Source organism: Microcaecilia unicolor, chromosome 8, assembly GCF_901765095.1.
Source record: "Microcaecilia unicolor chromosome 8, aMicUni1.1, whole genome shotgun sequence".
Lineage (NCBI taxonomy): Eukaryota > Metazoa > Chordata > Amphibia > Gymnophiona > Siphonopidae > Microcaecilia > Microcaecilia unicolor.
In genome coordinates, this window is record NC_044038.1 from 221,528,967 (window position 1) to 221,546,653 (window position 17,687).

A 17,687-nucleotide genomic window follows, 5' to 3' on the forward strand; every position below is an offset into this window, starting at 1 on the left:
GATTATAAATTTAAGCCTGCCATTAATTTGCCTTCATTTGTGAGTCTAATTTATGAGCTTAGGACTAGATTCAGTATATGGCACCCAAAATTGGGTGCTGAAAAATCTATGCTGAGCAGTGATGTTTCTAGGTCGGCTGCCACCCAGGGCGGATCACTGATGCGCACCCCCCTGGGTGCAGCACAACACCCCCCCCCCCCCGGTGCAATGACACCCCCCCCAGCGCATCAAACCTCCCCCCCCCCCCAGGTGCATTCTTGGCTGCTGTGAGCAGCCTCGTGGCTCTCAGCTCTGCTGCCTCCCTGCTTCCTCTGCCCCTTAAGAGGAAGTAACCTGTTCTGGGGCAGAGGGAGCATGGAAACAGCTGAGCCGGCAGGTGTGCGGCTGCTCTCTGCACCCCTCCAGCGGCATGCACCTGGGGCAGATCACCCCCACCGCCTCGCCCTTGCTACGGCGCTGATGCTGAGGAATATTCTATAAACAATGCTCTGAATTGGGTGCCAGAATAGCACATAGCGCTGAGATCTGCACCCAACTTTGGACACAGGGATTTAAGAAACTGAAATATGGTATACATCCTTGCACCGTAGTTAGGCGCAGTTCCTCTGAATTCTATAATACTTTGCACATCTTTAGTGAATGCCCTGACCCACCCATGCCTCTCTCATGGCCACTCTCCCTTTTCAGTTGCACGTCAAAAGATTTGCACCCGCATCTTTTTAGAATAACGCTTAGCCAGATGCACTAGGAAATCCGAATCGGTGCCAATTAGCTGCAATAATTGATTGTTAGCACCTAATTAATGCTAGTTATCGGCTTGTTGCTCAGTTAAATTGTGTGCTCAAATTGGGCATGCACCTAAATTTGCAAACACAGTTTTGAACGCCGCATATAGAATCTGGGGGGGGGGGGGGGGTCAGTGCTAAGCTCATGACTTTGTTTTCCCAGTCTAAATCAGCCTCTGTTGCCACCCACTTTTTATACACCTAAATAGTGAAAATGTCGTTATAAAGTTATGCAGTCAACTTTTGTATATTTTCAAATAGGCCACCTTATGAGCAACACTCTCAAAGTTGAGAGCATTAATCCTTTGTATATCAGGCCCATATGAAATTTTTTTTATTTTTACTAAATGTAAACTATTCCATTCACTTAGCCCTGCTCAAGACAATAATGTATGTCCTATGGACTTCTTAACTTGTATCAAAGATATATCTTTTTTAGAAAAAAAAAACATTCTAAAAAGAACCATCTATTTCAGAACTCATAACAAATAGTGAAATATTATTTTCTATTCACTGTTTCTGCTCAGTTTTTAATCAGACCATTGTGTCAACAGATACCTGCATAGCCAAGAATTTCCTCTGGACGTGGTGAATGTAATATTGAACTGTGGATTAAATTCCTCTCATCATTGCTCAAAATTAATCAGCAGAAGTAGCTGTTTAGGACAGATATAATTTCTATAAAATTTTCCAGTACTTTCTTCATGTCGGATATTCTATCAAAATTTTTAGTTGAATCTTTATTGCAATGTTTGCTGGGCATATTACTCTTATATTGAAACATTAAAAAATATTTTTGTTTATGTGAGTGTATTTGGAAACTTTTCTCGAGAAATATCTGTACTAGGAAAGCACTGTAAATGGTACAGGCGCTGCTTTCAACTGCTAATTAACTCAAGAGGAAAAATGTCGGATGCCTCCGAGCTATAAATGGTCGCATTTTTGGGCGTTAGGACCCTGAGGAAGCCTCTGCAGGCGTCTGGGTGCTGTCTATGGTGCTGAACGAGCCCTGATCAGCTAGGATTGCAGCTGCTGAAGAACGCAAAGAAGCCTTGTTTCTTGCTCCGGAGAAGGCACGGAGATTGAAGATAAACAGAACCAAGAAACCCCTTTCACCGCTACCTTTATACTGGTGTCCAGTCTAGCTCTTGGGGAAAGCTACACCACCAGACTCTTCTAAAACGTAGCACATGGTAAAGTTGGCAAAAAAAATATTTCTACCTGTGGGGTTTCATGAGAAGGGGTTGAGACTAGTCGTATGGCAGTCGTGCACTTGAACTACAGGATTGGTCTCTGTTTTGAAGAGACAGATTTGTATCTCATTGTTGTTTAAGATACGGTCTAAACTAAAGTAACTTTCAAAACTATTTACATACAACAAAACTGTATCGCTTATGAAACCTGTGTTATTTATTGTTGTCATGATTTCCCCTATATAGCTTAAACAAAACACAGGAATCAAAGACAAGAATTACATAAAAATTATACAGTAAATGAAGAATCACATGGGTGAAAAAATGAACATATACTTATCAGTTCAGGGTAACATTTTGTGAATAGATTTTAAATACTGAACCCTCTTCTGTATATCCGTAGCATTTTTATAGTTAGATCACAGCAAGACATATTTGTTGGGATCGTGTATATATGGCAATAGCTATTTATCTGTCAAAATATTTTAAATGACTGAAGGTTTCTTTGTGATTCTGAAAGAAGAAAAAACAACAAATGACAACGAAATGCTGTAAAAGAGTGGAACAGCCTTTTTTTCCTTGTGCAGAAAATGACTTTTGTTTGTGTTTTCACAGGATGTCTGATCCGTTTTCATAGTTTTAGCCATATCTGGTCCCCCAGTGACTGGAAGGGTGAGATATAGGAAGCAGCAATGGACAACCAGACCTGGATTATAGAACCATCAATGATGAATACAACGGGAGAAAATCAAACTTTACCAAAAATGCCCCAACAAACATTAGAGTTCCAAGTGGTCACAATTTTCCTTGTACTCTTGATCTGTGGAGTGGGCATTGGGGGAAACATCATGGTGGTCTTAGTGGTCTTGAGGTCCAGACATATGATGACTCCGACCAACTGCTATTTGGTCAGTTTAGCAATAGCTGATCTCATTGTCCTCCTAGCTGCAGGACTTCCTAATATATCTGAAGTGGTAGCCTCTTGGGTTTATGGCTACATTGGCTGCCTGTGTATTACCTATCTACAATACTTGGGCATCAACATTTCAGCTTGCTCTATCACAGCATTTACTATTGAAAGATACATAGCCATATGCCACTCCATTAAAGCTCAATTCATCTGCACCGTCTCTAGAGCCAAGAAGATTATTGCTTTTGTGTGGATGTTCACTTCAGTGCATTGTGTGATGTGGTTTTTCTTGGTAGATACCAAAGAAGTCAAATTTTCTGATGGTGTTCAGGTCATTTGTGACTACAGGGTATCCAGAAACTTATACATGCCCATCTACTTTCTTGATTTCACCATCTTTTATGTTATACCCTTGGTATTGGCCACCATTCTGTATGGGTTGATAGCCAGGATATTATTTATGAATCCTTTACCTACAGCTCCACAGGACCCTGACAGAATGAGCTCTAAACATCAAGGAAAACCTTATAACTCTATCAAGCTTTCATGTAGAGGGAACAAAGGAACAATCAGCTCCAGAAAACAAGTAAGCAAATAAAATCTTTTGAAGTTCAGAATAATATGATGAGGTGTAGTTCTCGGAGTGTCTGTAGATAATTGTCTTAGTTTATATATATTTACCTACCACTTGTCTCCTGCTCCTATTTCTTCCAGCTCAAGCAGAATTAAACTGTGATCTGGTGCCATGTGCCTTCATTTGCATTGTCTAGTGATTTCAGACATACTTTATAGCCTTCTAATCACTCCTACATAAACTTAGTTTAGTTGAGCAGTTACAGTGACCATCCTGGGCTACACCTGTCTTCTTGCAGAACCTGGAATACCATGAATTCTTAATCAACTATGTATGCATCTCTTCAGTAAGGGCAAGATCTCCTGCCACCTCCTGAGGATGTGAATACTGCCTTCACAGCATTCTCAGCCCTGACCAAACCAGGGAGTGCCCTCCTGACCTGGAAACTGAACCAGGAACCTTTTGCAGAAAGTAGATAATACTTACCAATTGAACTACTAAGCCAGCCCTAATCTTCCCACATTTTTAAATTTTTGTGTTCATTTTAAAAGTCCATAGCCAGTATCAATGGGTGCTTATGACTTCACTTAAATGATGTATATGTGAGTCAGAGATGTCATTAAACCATAATGAAAGAACATTTTGAGGCTTGGACAATTAGTCAATGACTTTTACATGTTGGATACAGTAGACCAGTATCAGACGTGCTCTCCTGTAGGACAGATTTTCTGAACTTTGTGTGGTTTATAAAATTATGTGTGCACATTAATGAAGAATATAGTTCCAAACTTAATGAACATTTATATAGAAAGTGGTATGAATAATGTATTGAACTATCAGTTCTTGAACTATAATAGTAGAAGACACATCACCGTCTGTATTATTCAATTCCTTGCAATATACTGCCTTTCAGTTGTACAATCAAAGCAGTTTATGTATTACAAAGAGGTACTTCCTCTGTCCCTAGTGAGCTCACAATTAAGGTTTTGCAGTTAGGGCAATGAAGGGTTAAGTGATTTGCCCAAGGCATCAAAGAGTCATGGTAGGAAATGATCCTGGTTCCACTGGTCCTTAGTCCACTCTGTTAACCACTACTACACTACTCTTCCATGCTATAAAGAAGTAAAGAAAAATTGAAGCCACATTAATGTCTTTGAGCTATGTTTTGTATTTCTAAACTTTCTTTTCCTGAGATAATTTAAATAATGTACATTTGATCAAATTATATAAATCATTAAATAAAGGGAATGCAAACAGGCACTTTAAAACAATGGTGTCAGCTTGCCAAAACAAGAACACTCTTTTCTCTTGTTTCCCCTGTGGTGTGCAAAAATTCAAATGTACTTTCTGGCAAGGACATGCCATAACAGTATAAATGAAAACCCATAAATTAGGCAATTCAGTTACTAATTTTAAGCATGAAAAGGGTAAGCATCAAGCAAATAGAGTTAGCATGTGGCAGCCCTGCAATAACATCTCAGGGTTCAAGGCACTCAAAAATAAGACCCCCCCCCCCCACACACACACACACACACCTCAGAGGGCTTCCTATGGTCCCTGGCCTCTAGCGGTGTGAGAACAATGACCACTCACTCCCATCTCATGTCTTGGCCCAATACGAAAAGGCCATCAAAATCTCTAGTGGTAATATCACAGTTTTACCGGTAGGGGTCTGGCTTCAATATATGGGATATTACCACTAGACGTCTCAGTGGCAATTGTGTATTGGGCTGAGACATGAGGTGGGAATGGGTGAGCATCACTCCTGCCCTACTAGAGACCATGTATTATGGCAAGTTGGGATGGGAGGAAGCCATGAAGGGAGTCTCCAGGGTGAGTCATGCTGTTAGGTGGTAGGTTTATGTTGCTGGGGGTTGTTGCTGTTGGGAGGATTAAAGCTGCCATGGGGTGGATTTATGCTGTTGGAGGGGAAATCTTGTTGTGGGGAGGAGGCTGTTGCTGCCAGGAAGGGGGTTATGCTTCCGGTGAGGAGTTGGGGGAAGCTGGCATTGAGATGAGGGTTTGACTGGAGAGGAGCACTAACATTGGAACCTTAGTTGAAGGACAGTGATTTTAGAAACCTAGTCCCTCCTCTTCCATATATGCAGCTTTATGAAATCACTGCTTCTTCTGTATATGGAGGGGCTGGGATGTGCAGCCCTGCTCCTGTTTTACATCATTGTTCTTCAGCCACAGTTTACAATGTATATAGTTCAACAGAATTCAATATTTAGTATTAGTGCTATTTTGAGATGGCCTTTCTAATGAAACCTTAAGGGTTTTTTTTTTTATCCAGCAGGGGGCAATATTTTAGAAATAATTCATAGCTAATCACTGTTTTGGATAAACTATTATTATTTCTTATATATAACAAGTATTTTCTCTCTTTTATTCCCTTTTTAAAGTCTGTGGTTTCTCACAGTTTTACTCTTTTACGTTACTGAACAATTTGCCTTCTTGAGTACCTAACATAGGCACTTGCACAATCATCGGTTCATTCATCTGATGATATGACCCAAAACAAATTATGATTGGCAAGATGAGGCTGGTGCGTTATTAAAGCACAACTTGCAATTAAGTAATATAACAACAATAATGTTACAACAAATTCATTCCCTCAACCCCTCAGACTACCACAGGTTATCATTAAGGAAGCATTGCTGCTGAACTTGGCTACCCAATCAGTCGGCGATAATCTGATCAAAATAAAGTAGCTATACTCTTGGTATTTGTAGCCTTCCCCACAACCTGTAGTGTAACTAGGGTATAATTACCAAACATTGTTACTCTGAGAAGAGCTTGACAAGTAACAAGACTCTATGATGGTCTCACTCATGAAACCTGACTCCCCTGCAGTCATCTCAAAATAATATAGGACTCATCATACTAATGATATCTGAGGGGATTAATGTTAACACACTTCTGTGACACCAAAGGTATCCTCACTTCCTATGCTACAGCTAATGAAACCTTCCTTCTTTTGGGAAGACAAGCGGAGGGGAAAACATGCCATACAGGCAACTGTTCCAGGGCTCCAACAGGCACTGCTGCTATCACACGAAGCCAGCCAACCCACCCAGAGACCTAGGAATCAATGTCATTGGTAGGAGACACTTGGGATAACAGCCTTCAACAAGCATCAACACTCCACCTGAGCACACTAATAGAACGGCCCTTCGATTTGGCCATCTTAAAATTGCCATAGTAAAATCCTATGACCCTCGAAAGCTATACAAGGATCTATAGAAAAATTAAGCTGTCTCGTGACTGAAATAGAATTTTGTTTGCTTGTCCTCTCAGACTTTTAAAAGATGGTAGAAAAGGAATTTCAAATGTGCATAGAAGACATTTTTAAAATTTTTGTTTTTGGATAATTTTCAGGGTCCTGACCGACTTTCAGAAAATTTAGTTTGTTCTTTTCATAAATTAAAGCACGTAAAGAGCTTTTACTAAACCATGTTATACACTGAATACAGGAATTTGGGTGTGCTGTAGGCACATGACCAAGTTAACAGTTAACACAGCACCACAATGCATTAAGTAACTCTATAACTGGGCACCTGGTTGGCGCATAGTTTATGAAGGAAAGTAGGTAACTATCAGGTTTATTATCGAAAGGGATCGCCGGCAATCTTCCGACATAAAGCGGGAAATCGCTGGTGATCTCCTGATCCCGGCCAAATTGGTATTATCGAAAGCCGATTTTGGCCAGCTTCAACTGCTGTTTCGTCATGGCGCTGGCCAACCTTCAAGGGGGCGTGTTGGTAGGGTAGCGAAGGCGAGATGGAAGGCGGGACGTGGGCGTGGATACAAGATGGCCGGCTTTGCCTTATAATGGAAAAAAAGAGGCAGGCTCGAACGAGCATTTTGCCGGCCGGACATGGTCCATTTATTTTTAGGACCAAGTCTGAAAAAAGTGCCCCAACTGACCAGATGACCACCAGAGGGAAGCGGGGATCACCTCCCCTTACTCCCCCAGTGGTCACCAACCCCCTCCCACCAAAAAAAAACAAAAATAAAATTTTTTTTGCCAGCCTGTATGCCAGCCTGAAATGTCATACCCAGCTCCTTAACAGCAGTATGCAGGTCCCTGGAACAGTATTTAGTGGGTGCAGTGCACTTCAGGAAGGTGGACCCAGGCCCATCCCCCCCTACCTGTTCCACTTGTGGTGGCTAATGTAGAGCCCTCCAAAATCCCCCAAAACCCACTGTACCCACACGTAGGTGCCCCCCTTCACCCCTTAGGGCTATGGTAATGGTGTAGAGTTGTGGGAAGTGGGTTTGGGGGGGATTTGGGAGGGGGCGCAGCACACCAGGTAAGGGTGTTATGCACCTGGAAGCTATTTTTGTTTTTTAATTTTTGTAAGTGCCCCCTAGGGTGCCCGGTTGGTGTCCTGGCATGTGAGGGGGGCCAGTGCACTACAAATGCTGGCTCCTCCCACAGCCAAATGCCTTGCATTTCGCCGGGTTTGAGATGGCCTGGCCCGGTTTCCATTATGGCTGAAAATCGAAGCCGGCCATCTCATATAAACCCGGCGATCCTTCTCTAAACCTGCTGGGCGATTTGGCCAGCGCCAAGCGTATTTCAAAAATACGCTTGGCTCCACCCGCTTACGTCGTCGGCCCCGAAGATGGCCGGCCATCGATTTTGCCGGCGCCGTTCGATTATGCCCCTCTATATCGAATACTAGTAGAATAGTATGATAAATCTTATATTAATTTTCAGATGACAGCAGGAGAGTCAGGTTTTACAAGTGAGACCATTGTAGAGTCCTGTTACTATTCACATATGAGCAAAGGCACGAGTACTTACACCAGCCATAAATCTTGCACAAGTGTGTGGGCCAATGTCTCTAGATACACATTTAATGTATGATATTCTATCTGTTATATGTGTAACTTTGTACGTCACCCAGACTCTGCTCATCTGTATTCCTACCTGCAAACTATGCACTATTGGAGATATATGAATAATTATAGTAATGTTTAGGAGCATAGGCATGTACAAGTGTGTGTACACACATGTTCACACATATGCTAGCATTCTAAACATTTACATGTGTAACTGGTGTGGATATGTTAGCACCTACATATAGAAATATCCTCCAACTGCATAATGTACAATGGTGTTCAGACTGAGTGGAGATTAGGGTTGGGGATAGCATAGTACTGTGAACTGCGGATAGATATTTAGCTGGCAGAGGTCCGCATTTTTTAAAATGCTGACCGTTGCCAGCAAAATTAGTTCTGGAAATTCAGTGCCAGGCCACGTGATAACAACGATTAGTGTATTTGGGTTTAATAAAGGTTTAGACAAATTCCTGGAGGAAAAGTCCATAGTCTGCTATTCAGACAGACATGGGAAGCAACTGCTTGCCCTGGAATTTGTAGTATGGAGTGTTGCCACGATTTTGTTTTCTGCCAAGTACTTGTGACCTGGCTTGGCCACTGTTTGGAAAACAGGATACTGGGTTAGATATAGCATTGGTCTGACTCAGTATGGCTACTCTTATATTCTTATGTGTGGGCTCCGGCATTGAATATCCAGGGCTAAATGGTGCTGCATTGGCCACAGGAGTTTATTCAGGCCACAGCTGAATATCAGCTAGGACTCACGTAACTTAAAAAAAAAAACTCTCTGCCCCCCCCCCTCGAGCCTCAATAATAAAGTATCGCAAGCAGCTGTGAGAGGTTGTGGCAGTCATTTTCTGAAGGCAGCCGCAAGGGGAAGGAGCATGTAAGCATCACTCCTGTGACATTCCAGGGGGGAGGGGGAGAGAGTTGATTACTGGCGTGGGATGGAAGAGGGGGAAGGGAAGGAGGCAAGCTGCTTTGGGGGGCTTGAGGATGGAGGGTATTAAAAAAAGGTTATGCAGGCACTGATCGATATTCAGTGCCAGGACCCACATAGCTACAGCAGGGGCGTAGCCAGACACCCAATTTTGGGTGGGCCTGGGCCCAAGATGGGTGGGCAGAAGTACTCCGCAAGTGATTTGGTCTCTCCCTCTCTCACCTGCATGCCATATGGTCTCTCAAACATCACCCTCTCCACTGCATACCTTTTAAATAGCAGATTTGCACCGACAGCAAGCAGCAACTAGTACACACTGCTCATGTTGGCCCCACAGCCTTCCCTCTGATGTAACTTCCTGTTTCCGCATTGGCGGGAATACATAGAGGGAAGGCTGTGGGGCTGGTGCGAGCAGTATGTTTCAGTCGCTGCTCACTGCAGGCAAAGATCTGGTATTTACAAGGTAAGTAGGAGGGACAGTTGTTGGGAGTTTTCGGCTGGTGGGGCTTGGGGAATCCCTGCCAGCCACATCATAGATGTGCTGCTACTGGGTGGGCCTGAGCCCAAAATGGGTGGGCCTGGGTCCACCCAAGCCCACCCTTGGCTACGCCACTGAGATACAGCGGCCAAGTTAGGACAACTTTTGATCTCAACACTGTATTAGGTACATATGAAATAGCCAGCGAACTTAAGTAGCTTGGCTGGTGTTCATAATAAGCTTTATGCAGCACTACAGTCAAAATCTTAAAAGTTAATCCTAAAACAGATAGGTAGCCAGCAGTAATGCTTGAAAAATGGGAGTATATGATCAAATTTATGAGCGTTTCCCAAGGTTCTAATTGCTGCTTACCATTGTCGATTAAATTGGTAGAGTTATCATTGCTTCTGTTACTACATTCCAGTGTGGTGTTAGTGTTTTGTTGTTTTGATGGTTCTATAGAAGCTTTACAACACAGTTTTCAAGACTATGGTTTCCTATTACTCAATGGTCTCCTATGCCCTCCCTTTCCTCCCCCAGTGTTCACTGACCCCCTCCCACCTCCCCAAAAAAGCGATTAAAGACATTACTTTCCAGCCTCAGATGTTATACTCAGGTCCATTACAGTAGCATACAGGTCCCTGGAGTAGTCTAGTGGTGGATGCAGTGCACTGCAGTCAGGTGGACCCAGGCCCATACCTTCTCCTAGCTGTTACAGTTGTGGTGGAAACTGTGAGACCTCCAAAACTCACCAGAAGCCCACTGTACCCACATATTGGTGCCCCCTTCACCCATAAGGGCTATTGTAGTGATGTACAGTTGGGGGTAGTGGGTTTTGGGTGGGTTTTGGTGGGCTCAACAGACAAGGTAAAGGAACAATGGTGAGATGTGTACCTGGGAGCATTTATTTTAAATCCACTGCAGTGCCCCCTAGGGTGCCTCATTGCTCTGCTGGGATGTCTGGGGGACCAGTCTACTAAAAATGATGGCCCCTCCTACATCACAATGGCTTGATTTTCTACGTTTTTCATTTGGACATTTTTTTTCTGAAAATGGTTAAAAAACAAAAACAAAGGAAAAAGCACAAAACCTTGTGTGAAATGGTATTTTTGAAAAATTTTTCTTTTTTCAAAAATGATCTTTCCTATTTGGATTTTGGAAATTTTGTGCAAAACGTCCAAAGTCAGACTTAAACATCATATTGAAAATGCCGTAAAGCAGACGCGGGAGCCGTTGGCTCCTGATGCCATCACCGCAACCGACCGTTGCCTGGCTGAGATCTGGCCTGTGGGCCGCCGCGGAGTTCTGATTATCCTTGGGTCGGTTCCTGTTTGCTTTTTGTCACCGTTAGCGACACTGAGGGAGGCCGATACCGGGAGGCCTGCAGCGCCGCGGGAAGACTAATCTGTGGGGTTCGATGCGGGGTTCATCTGCCACACTCAGCGCTATTCTCGACGTTCCTGCAGCCCAACTGCCGACTAACGGCGCACAGGCACATCCCAGCAGACACAAAAATTGAAACGAGAGGCATTTTAATTGCAAAGGTGAGAAAATGAGAAAACAAGCGTGCGGGGAAGTGAAAAAAGCAAGCATCCAGGGAACAAAACAGTGACCCCCCCCCCCCCCACCCTTCCTCATCCCTTCTCCCTGTGAGTGGACTCCCGGTAATGTTGACGCCCCAGCTGTTGGGGGCCGCCTGGCTTCTGCTCGCCTCTGCTTCCCGAACTGGCTTGAGCCCTCTTCATTATGCCCCTCGTCCAGTACCGCTTCCTCTACAACGGAACGGACTAACAGCTGATGAGCTCTTTCCTCCTGACAAACTTCTCGGCCACTCTTAGCTTGAGACCGCCTTCTGCACTGCCCTACCTCTGCCTTCACTGTTTTGTCTACTGGAGTACCTGGAGGACGGTTCCTAGCCATGATGGGAAAATCTTCATCGTTATCTTCTGTGTCTCGGCGAGTCAAGATCTGATTTTGACCGATTTCTCTTTCCTTTCTTTTCTCTTCGTGTTCTTTTCCCTACCTGCTGCTCATTTGCTTAAACTTTGTATTTATTCTCCCTTCCCTTTTGCCTTCAACTGTCATTGTACTTCTTTTCTTTAGTTCATTATAAGCCGCTTTGGGGCTGTGTTCCGTGGCAAAAAGCGGGGTATAAATGATCTAAAATTAAATAAAATAAATAATTGTTTTCAGTTCTGGCTGCTTGAAAATTTCCCCACCCTCCATCCCACCAATAACACTACTACCTTTTTCTTCACTCTGGTAAGCTAGTTGCTTTTGGGAAAATGAAGTATTCAAAACACGAAGAAGTTCCTTTTTTCAGTTTCTGAATAAGGAAACAGGAATAATATGATAGTTTCACAGCAGAACAAAGTACTTAAGCACTTATTTTAATTCGACTTGAAACAGATTGATAAAGTATCTGCAGGAATGTCTCTTTTGAAAATATAGGTTTATTTAATGCAACCTGTGTACAGAGAAGAAATGTTTTTAGGGAAAGTATTGATTGTTAATAGCAAGATTTAAGTTTCAAGTTTATTGAGAGAATTTACTATCCCGCCTATCAGAATGTTCGTCTGGGTGGCTAACAATCTAAAAAATAGAAATTGGAAATGATATACCACCTTTCTGAGGTTTTTGCAACTATATTCAAAGCAGTTTACATATATTCAGGCATTTATTTTGTACCAGGGGGAATGGAGAGTTAAGTGACTTGCCCAGAGTCACAAGGAGCTGTAGTGGGAATTGAACTCAGCTCCCCATGATCAAAGTTCACTGCATGAACCACTAGGATACTCCCCCACTAGCAACATTCCATGTAGAATCTCCAATAGTAGCAACAGAATCTCAACATTCCATGTAGAATCTCTCTCAAATAGGGAAAGGGAACTGGGACTTGATATACTGCCTTTCTGAGGTTTTTCAACTTCTTATATACACTGTCAGCTAGCACATTTGCTTATTTTCGATCTGACGAAGAAGGGCAACCTTCGAAAGCTAATCAAGAAATGTATTAAGTTATGTCCAATAAAAAAGGTATCATCTTATTTTCTATGTTTTATTTTGTTTGATTTCTATATTCAACTACATTCAAAGCGGTTTACATATATTCAGGTACTTATTTTGTACCAGGGGCAATGGAGGGTTAAGTGACTTGCCCAGAGTCACAAGGAGCTGCAGTGGGAAGTGAACTCAGTTCCCCTAGGGTCAAAGTCCACTGCACTAACCACTAAGCTATTTCTCTGCTAGTCAGAAGCCACAATCTCACACCAGGATAGGCAGATACAATAAGAGTAAGGGAAGAATTACAATGCTGACAGGAAAGAAAGAGTGGGGAGAGTCTTTTGATGAAGGGACAGTTGATTCCACAACTGGGGGGGGGGGGGGCTGCACACAGAAAATAGCAATAACAATAAACATTTGTGAAAATACAATTAGTATTAGCATACGTAGTAACAACAGAATACACAAACTTCACTACTCTTGAATATCAAGAGCAGGGTTCCAAGCATGCCGAACAGCTAACAATTACAAGTATGAGAAAGGAATTTACTAAATATAAATGCTTTCAACCGTTTACAAAATAAAAGGTCATCAGTAACGTATCTTAATGGATTAGGCAGAGATTTCCATAGTTTCGTACCTTGATAGGTGAAGCCTGCACTATAAACAGATTTATAATGAAGCTTCTTACAACTTGGGTAATAAAGGATGAGATAGTCCCTAGATATAGGAGAAGCATTTTGCAAAGGCAGTTCTATCAGGTTTCTCATGTAACAAGGTAATAAACTATACAAAACTTGATAAACACGTCTACTTATGACCTCCTTCCATGTTCCATCCAATCTCCCCCACTGTACATGCCTATCAACCAAATATGTACCATATACTATAGCATGTCCTTTTACGCTGGGTAGTATTTTATAAGAAGCCATTGACATGCATATATATTGACATATGCATGAAAAAGTCTTTATAAGATTACCCCTTCATAATTGTTATCTTCTTATTAAGTCCAACTACAATTGAATGACCATGTTCTCCGTCTTCAGAATTGACAATGGAGCTGAGAGTCATTAACTGAAGTACATATATAAGGAATTGAGCCAATGAACTCTACACTGGCCTGGATATCTCTATTGAAGCATAATAAATAACATGGACTAAATATCTACATATATTAAAGCGTTTTGGTGGTTTGGTTCGGAAATTTGACAGAATTAAAGCTTCGGCTGGAATAACCAAGCTATCTGCCATGATGCAACCAACAGGGGTACTGATACTCTATAGGGTGTGAACTATTTAGAAATGCAAAGAAATGCAAAACTAAACAGTCTGAAGTACCCATAGGAACCTGTGCTTGCTTTTTGCTACAGATAAAGTACATAGATTTCAAAATGTCATCTATGTGTGTTATTTCCCTCTCCAATCTACATATGCCCTCAGGAATGCCTCCCATGACCAGTTAGCGCCAAAGTGTCAGTCGGGGCTATGTCAGGGGTGTTCCTGGGATGTTTCGGAGGCAGAGACCAGTTAGCTCCCAATATTCAGAGCTAACTGGCCAATGTTAGCGCATAAATAAGACCACATAAATAACTATCCTATCTTTATGCCCTAACGGATGGCCGGTTAGTTCTGAATATCGAGTTAACTGGGCATGCCCAGCCAGCTAAAAAAACGGTCAGTGCCGGCGACCGGATATGGCCTGGCATTCGATGCCAGCAGTGGATATTAACAGCACTGCCCGCCACTGGCTGAATATTAAACGGAGTGTAAACATGCCCCTTCATTGTGGATAGGGTTACCATTTTGTGTCCTCTGAAAAAGAGGACACATGTCACGCCCCCTGCCACGCCCCTTTCGTATCCTCATTCTGCTCCCTATTCCCCTCCCCCGGTCACATACCCCCCGCGCCCCCGTCACATACTCCCCCCCCCCCCATCACATACTTCCCCCTCACTTACTATCTAGCCCTGGTGGTCTAGTGACGTCTTTGGGGTAGGAAAGAGCCCCCTCTTTCCTGGCCGGAGCGCTGCCTGCATCCTCCTCGGTCTCGGCTGGGGATTCAAAATGGCCGCCGAGAGTTGAGGCGGCCTCGCGAGACTTCAACTCTCGGCGGCCATTTTGAATCCCCAGCCGAGACCAAGAAGGATGATGGACAAGGGAGGCAGCGCTCCGGGCAGGAAAGAGGGGGCTTCTTCCTGCCCCAAAGACGTCACTAGACCTCCAGGGAACATGGTAGGGGAGGGGAGACCAGACCCACAGCGCCGATCGCCCGCACGCGCCCGCCCGCACCCACGTCCAGAAATCCGGACAAGCGTGCGGGCAAAATCCGCCGGACGCCCCGGACATGCCCTCAAAAAGAGGACATGTCCGGGGAAATCCGGACAAATGGTAACCCTAATTGTGGATATCTGAAGAATCAGATTAGCTGGGCATCACTCCTAGATCAACTTGAGGGCCAGTGGTGTAGGATACACTGGCACCTACCCAAATCCCCCTTTAATCACCTGAATGCCTCAATTCAGTTACATTGTTGACAATTGCTTATAGATGGTATGTATGCAGCGCTAATGGGCTACTTTCAGTAGTTGACCTAGATAATGGATTTAAACGGTGGCTGTCATCTTTCAGGCTGCAATTCTTTACCTATATTTACTATAATTGCAGTACATGATGTTTGTGTGGAATCCATTAACGTTCCACAGTAATGGCCACCTCTCTTTGTTTGTATATCGTATATTCTTATTCTGCTACCTTCTATTGCAGAAATTGAGAGATGCATTCTGCAGTTTAGTTGAAGTTTAGCAGGGGCTTATGACTCCTCCGATATCTCTCCTTTAAGAGGGTTATTTTTTAAAAGCTGCACCTAGGTAATGCACATTTTTTTCAAGTGCCTATTTTATGCGTATTATACAAAGTCAAGCACACGCCTACGTGACTTTCTAAAATGCAAGCGTAAGACATAAAGGAGCACAAATGCATGCAAATGCCAGCACGTACATCAGTTCAAAGGCGCACTTTCTGCAGGTATGGGTGTAGAATTGATGCTCTGCCCAAACTCCATCCCTGCATATGCCCTACTGCGAAAGTAAGGGCCCTGAAACTTATTCTTTATTCTATACCGCTTTAACTAAAACAGAACCAAGCAGTTTATAAAATACAATCAACAGAAACATTGGAAAAAAAGAACTACAACTGATATAGGACAGTAGGGGAAGCAACCCAAAAATGAACAGACAAAAACAAGTAACTTGTAACATCCAAAAGGGCAGGAAACATGAGGAGCAACTAGAGACAGGAGGAGAGGAAGGAAAAGGCACCAACAGGCAGGAACAAAAAGGACCATCAATCACTAGGCATCGAATGTCTGCTTAAAAAGCCAAGCTTCGATTGCATGTACTGTCATACTAGTTGACGATTCATATGCATAAATGCCACATACGTGTGGAAATGAAAACGGTAACGGAATTCAAACATGCGTGGGATAAGCATAAAGGAATCCTGTGTTGAAGGAATGGATCCTCAGGAGCTTAGTCAAGATCGGGAGGTGGGGCTGGTGGTTGGGAGTGGAACAGGTAGATGTGAATTGTTTGTTTACTCTTTCCAAAAAATACTAGGACTAGGGGGCATGCGATGAAGCTACAAAGTAGTAAATTTAATATGAATCAGAGAAAACCTTTCTTCACTCAACATGTAATTAAACTCTGGAATTTGTTGCCAGAGAATGTGGTAAAGGCAGTTAGCTTAGCGGGGTTTAAAAAAGGTCTGGACAGCTTCCTAAAGGAAAAGTCCATAGACCATTATTAAACTGACGGGGGAAATCCACTGCTTATTTCTGGGATAAGCAGCATAAAATGTATTGAGCTTTTTTGGGATCTTGCCAGGTATTTGTGACCTGGATTGGCCACTGTTGGAAACAGGATGCTGGGCTTGATGGACCTTTGGTCTGTCCCAGTATGGCAACACTTACGTACTTATGTACTTGGGATTCTGAATGGAATGTTGCTACACTTTGAAATTCTGCATGGAATCTTGTTATTCTTTAGAATTCTAGAATCTTGCTACTCTTTGGGGTTCTACATAGAATGTTGCTACTATTTAGGTTTCTCCCAGGTACTTTGTGACCTGGATTGGCCACTGTTGGAAACAGGATGCTGGGCTTGATGGACCTTTGGTCTGTCCCAGTGTGGCAATACTTATGTAATTGGTTAAGTGCTGCTGAAAATGACCAGTTAACCCTGTATGGGTGATTTAATCAGCCAGAAGCCATTTCTTGCCAGTTAAATGACGTTAAATATTGGCCCCATTAATTATTAATACACACACTGGGAAAACAGTTTTAAATAATAGTGTACACTATTTCTAAAATTAAAAAAAAATTAAAACTCAAACAAAACAAAAACAAATCCCATAAATAACACAGGAAATTAATCCAAATAAAATTTTTTGGCCTGCACACCACCAAAAACTGCACTAACTGGCATAATTTTTATTTTCAGTAGAATTATTTTTAATCAGTCCACTTCCATGAGAAAGCCACGTCTTCATTAAATGCCAGTATCTCTTTCACTAGAGCTGAAGTCACATCCACTGACAGCAGCTTGAAAATGTCACAGTATTTTCCCTTTCATAAAATTAGCCAGTTATTTCTGTCAGAGAAACATTACTATTATAACTAACACCCGTGACTGTAATAGACAAAATGAGGCATAATTTGAATAATTTGAGCAGGAAAGTACATGCAGTGGGTGATAGATTAATGGATATAAATTGTCTAGTGATTTCCTTTATTATTTTAACTGTTTTAGAGTCATTATCTTGTAGCAGATGAGCTGGGTTATATAAAGATTCCAAAAGCTGCACAGTTTAAAGCAATGTCTTCGATCTGGGGTGGGCAACCTTTACACACGGAGGGCTGCATGAATGTCAGTACAACCCTTAGAGGGCCTGCAA

The 17,687-nt window shown here is 42.7% G+C and overlaps 1 protein-coding gene across 1 annotated transcript in view; it reads left to right on the forward strand.

Moving 5' to 3' along the window:
- The first annotated feature begins 2,670 nt into the window (after positions 1 to 2,670).
- Positions 2,671 to 17,687, forward strand: part of LOC115476713 (thyrotropin-releasing hormone receptor-like) — a 42,606-nt gene continuing 27,589 nt past the window's right edge. Inside the window, exon 1 of the mRNA XM_030213247.1 lies at positions 2,671 to 3,474. Within this exon, the coding sequence (XP_030069107.1) occupies positions 2,671 to 3,474 (804 nt within the window). The remainder of the gene's footprint in view (positions 3,475 to 17,687) is intronic.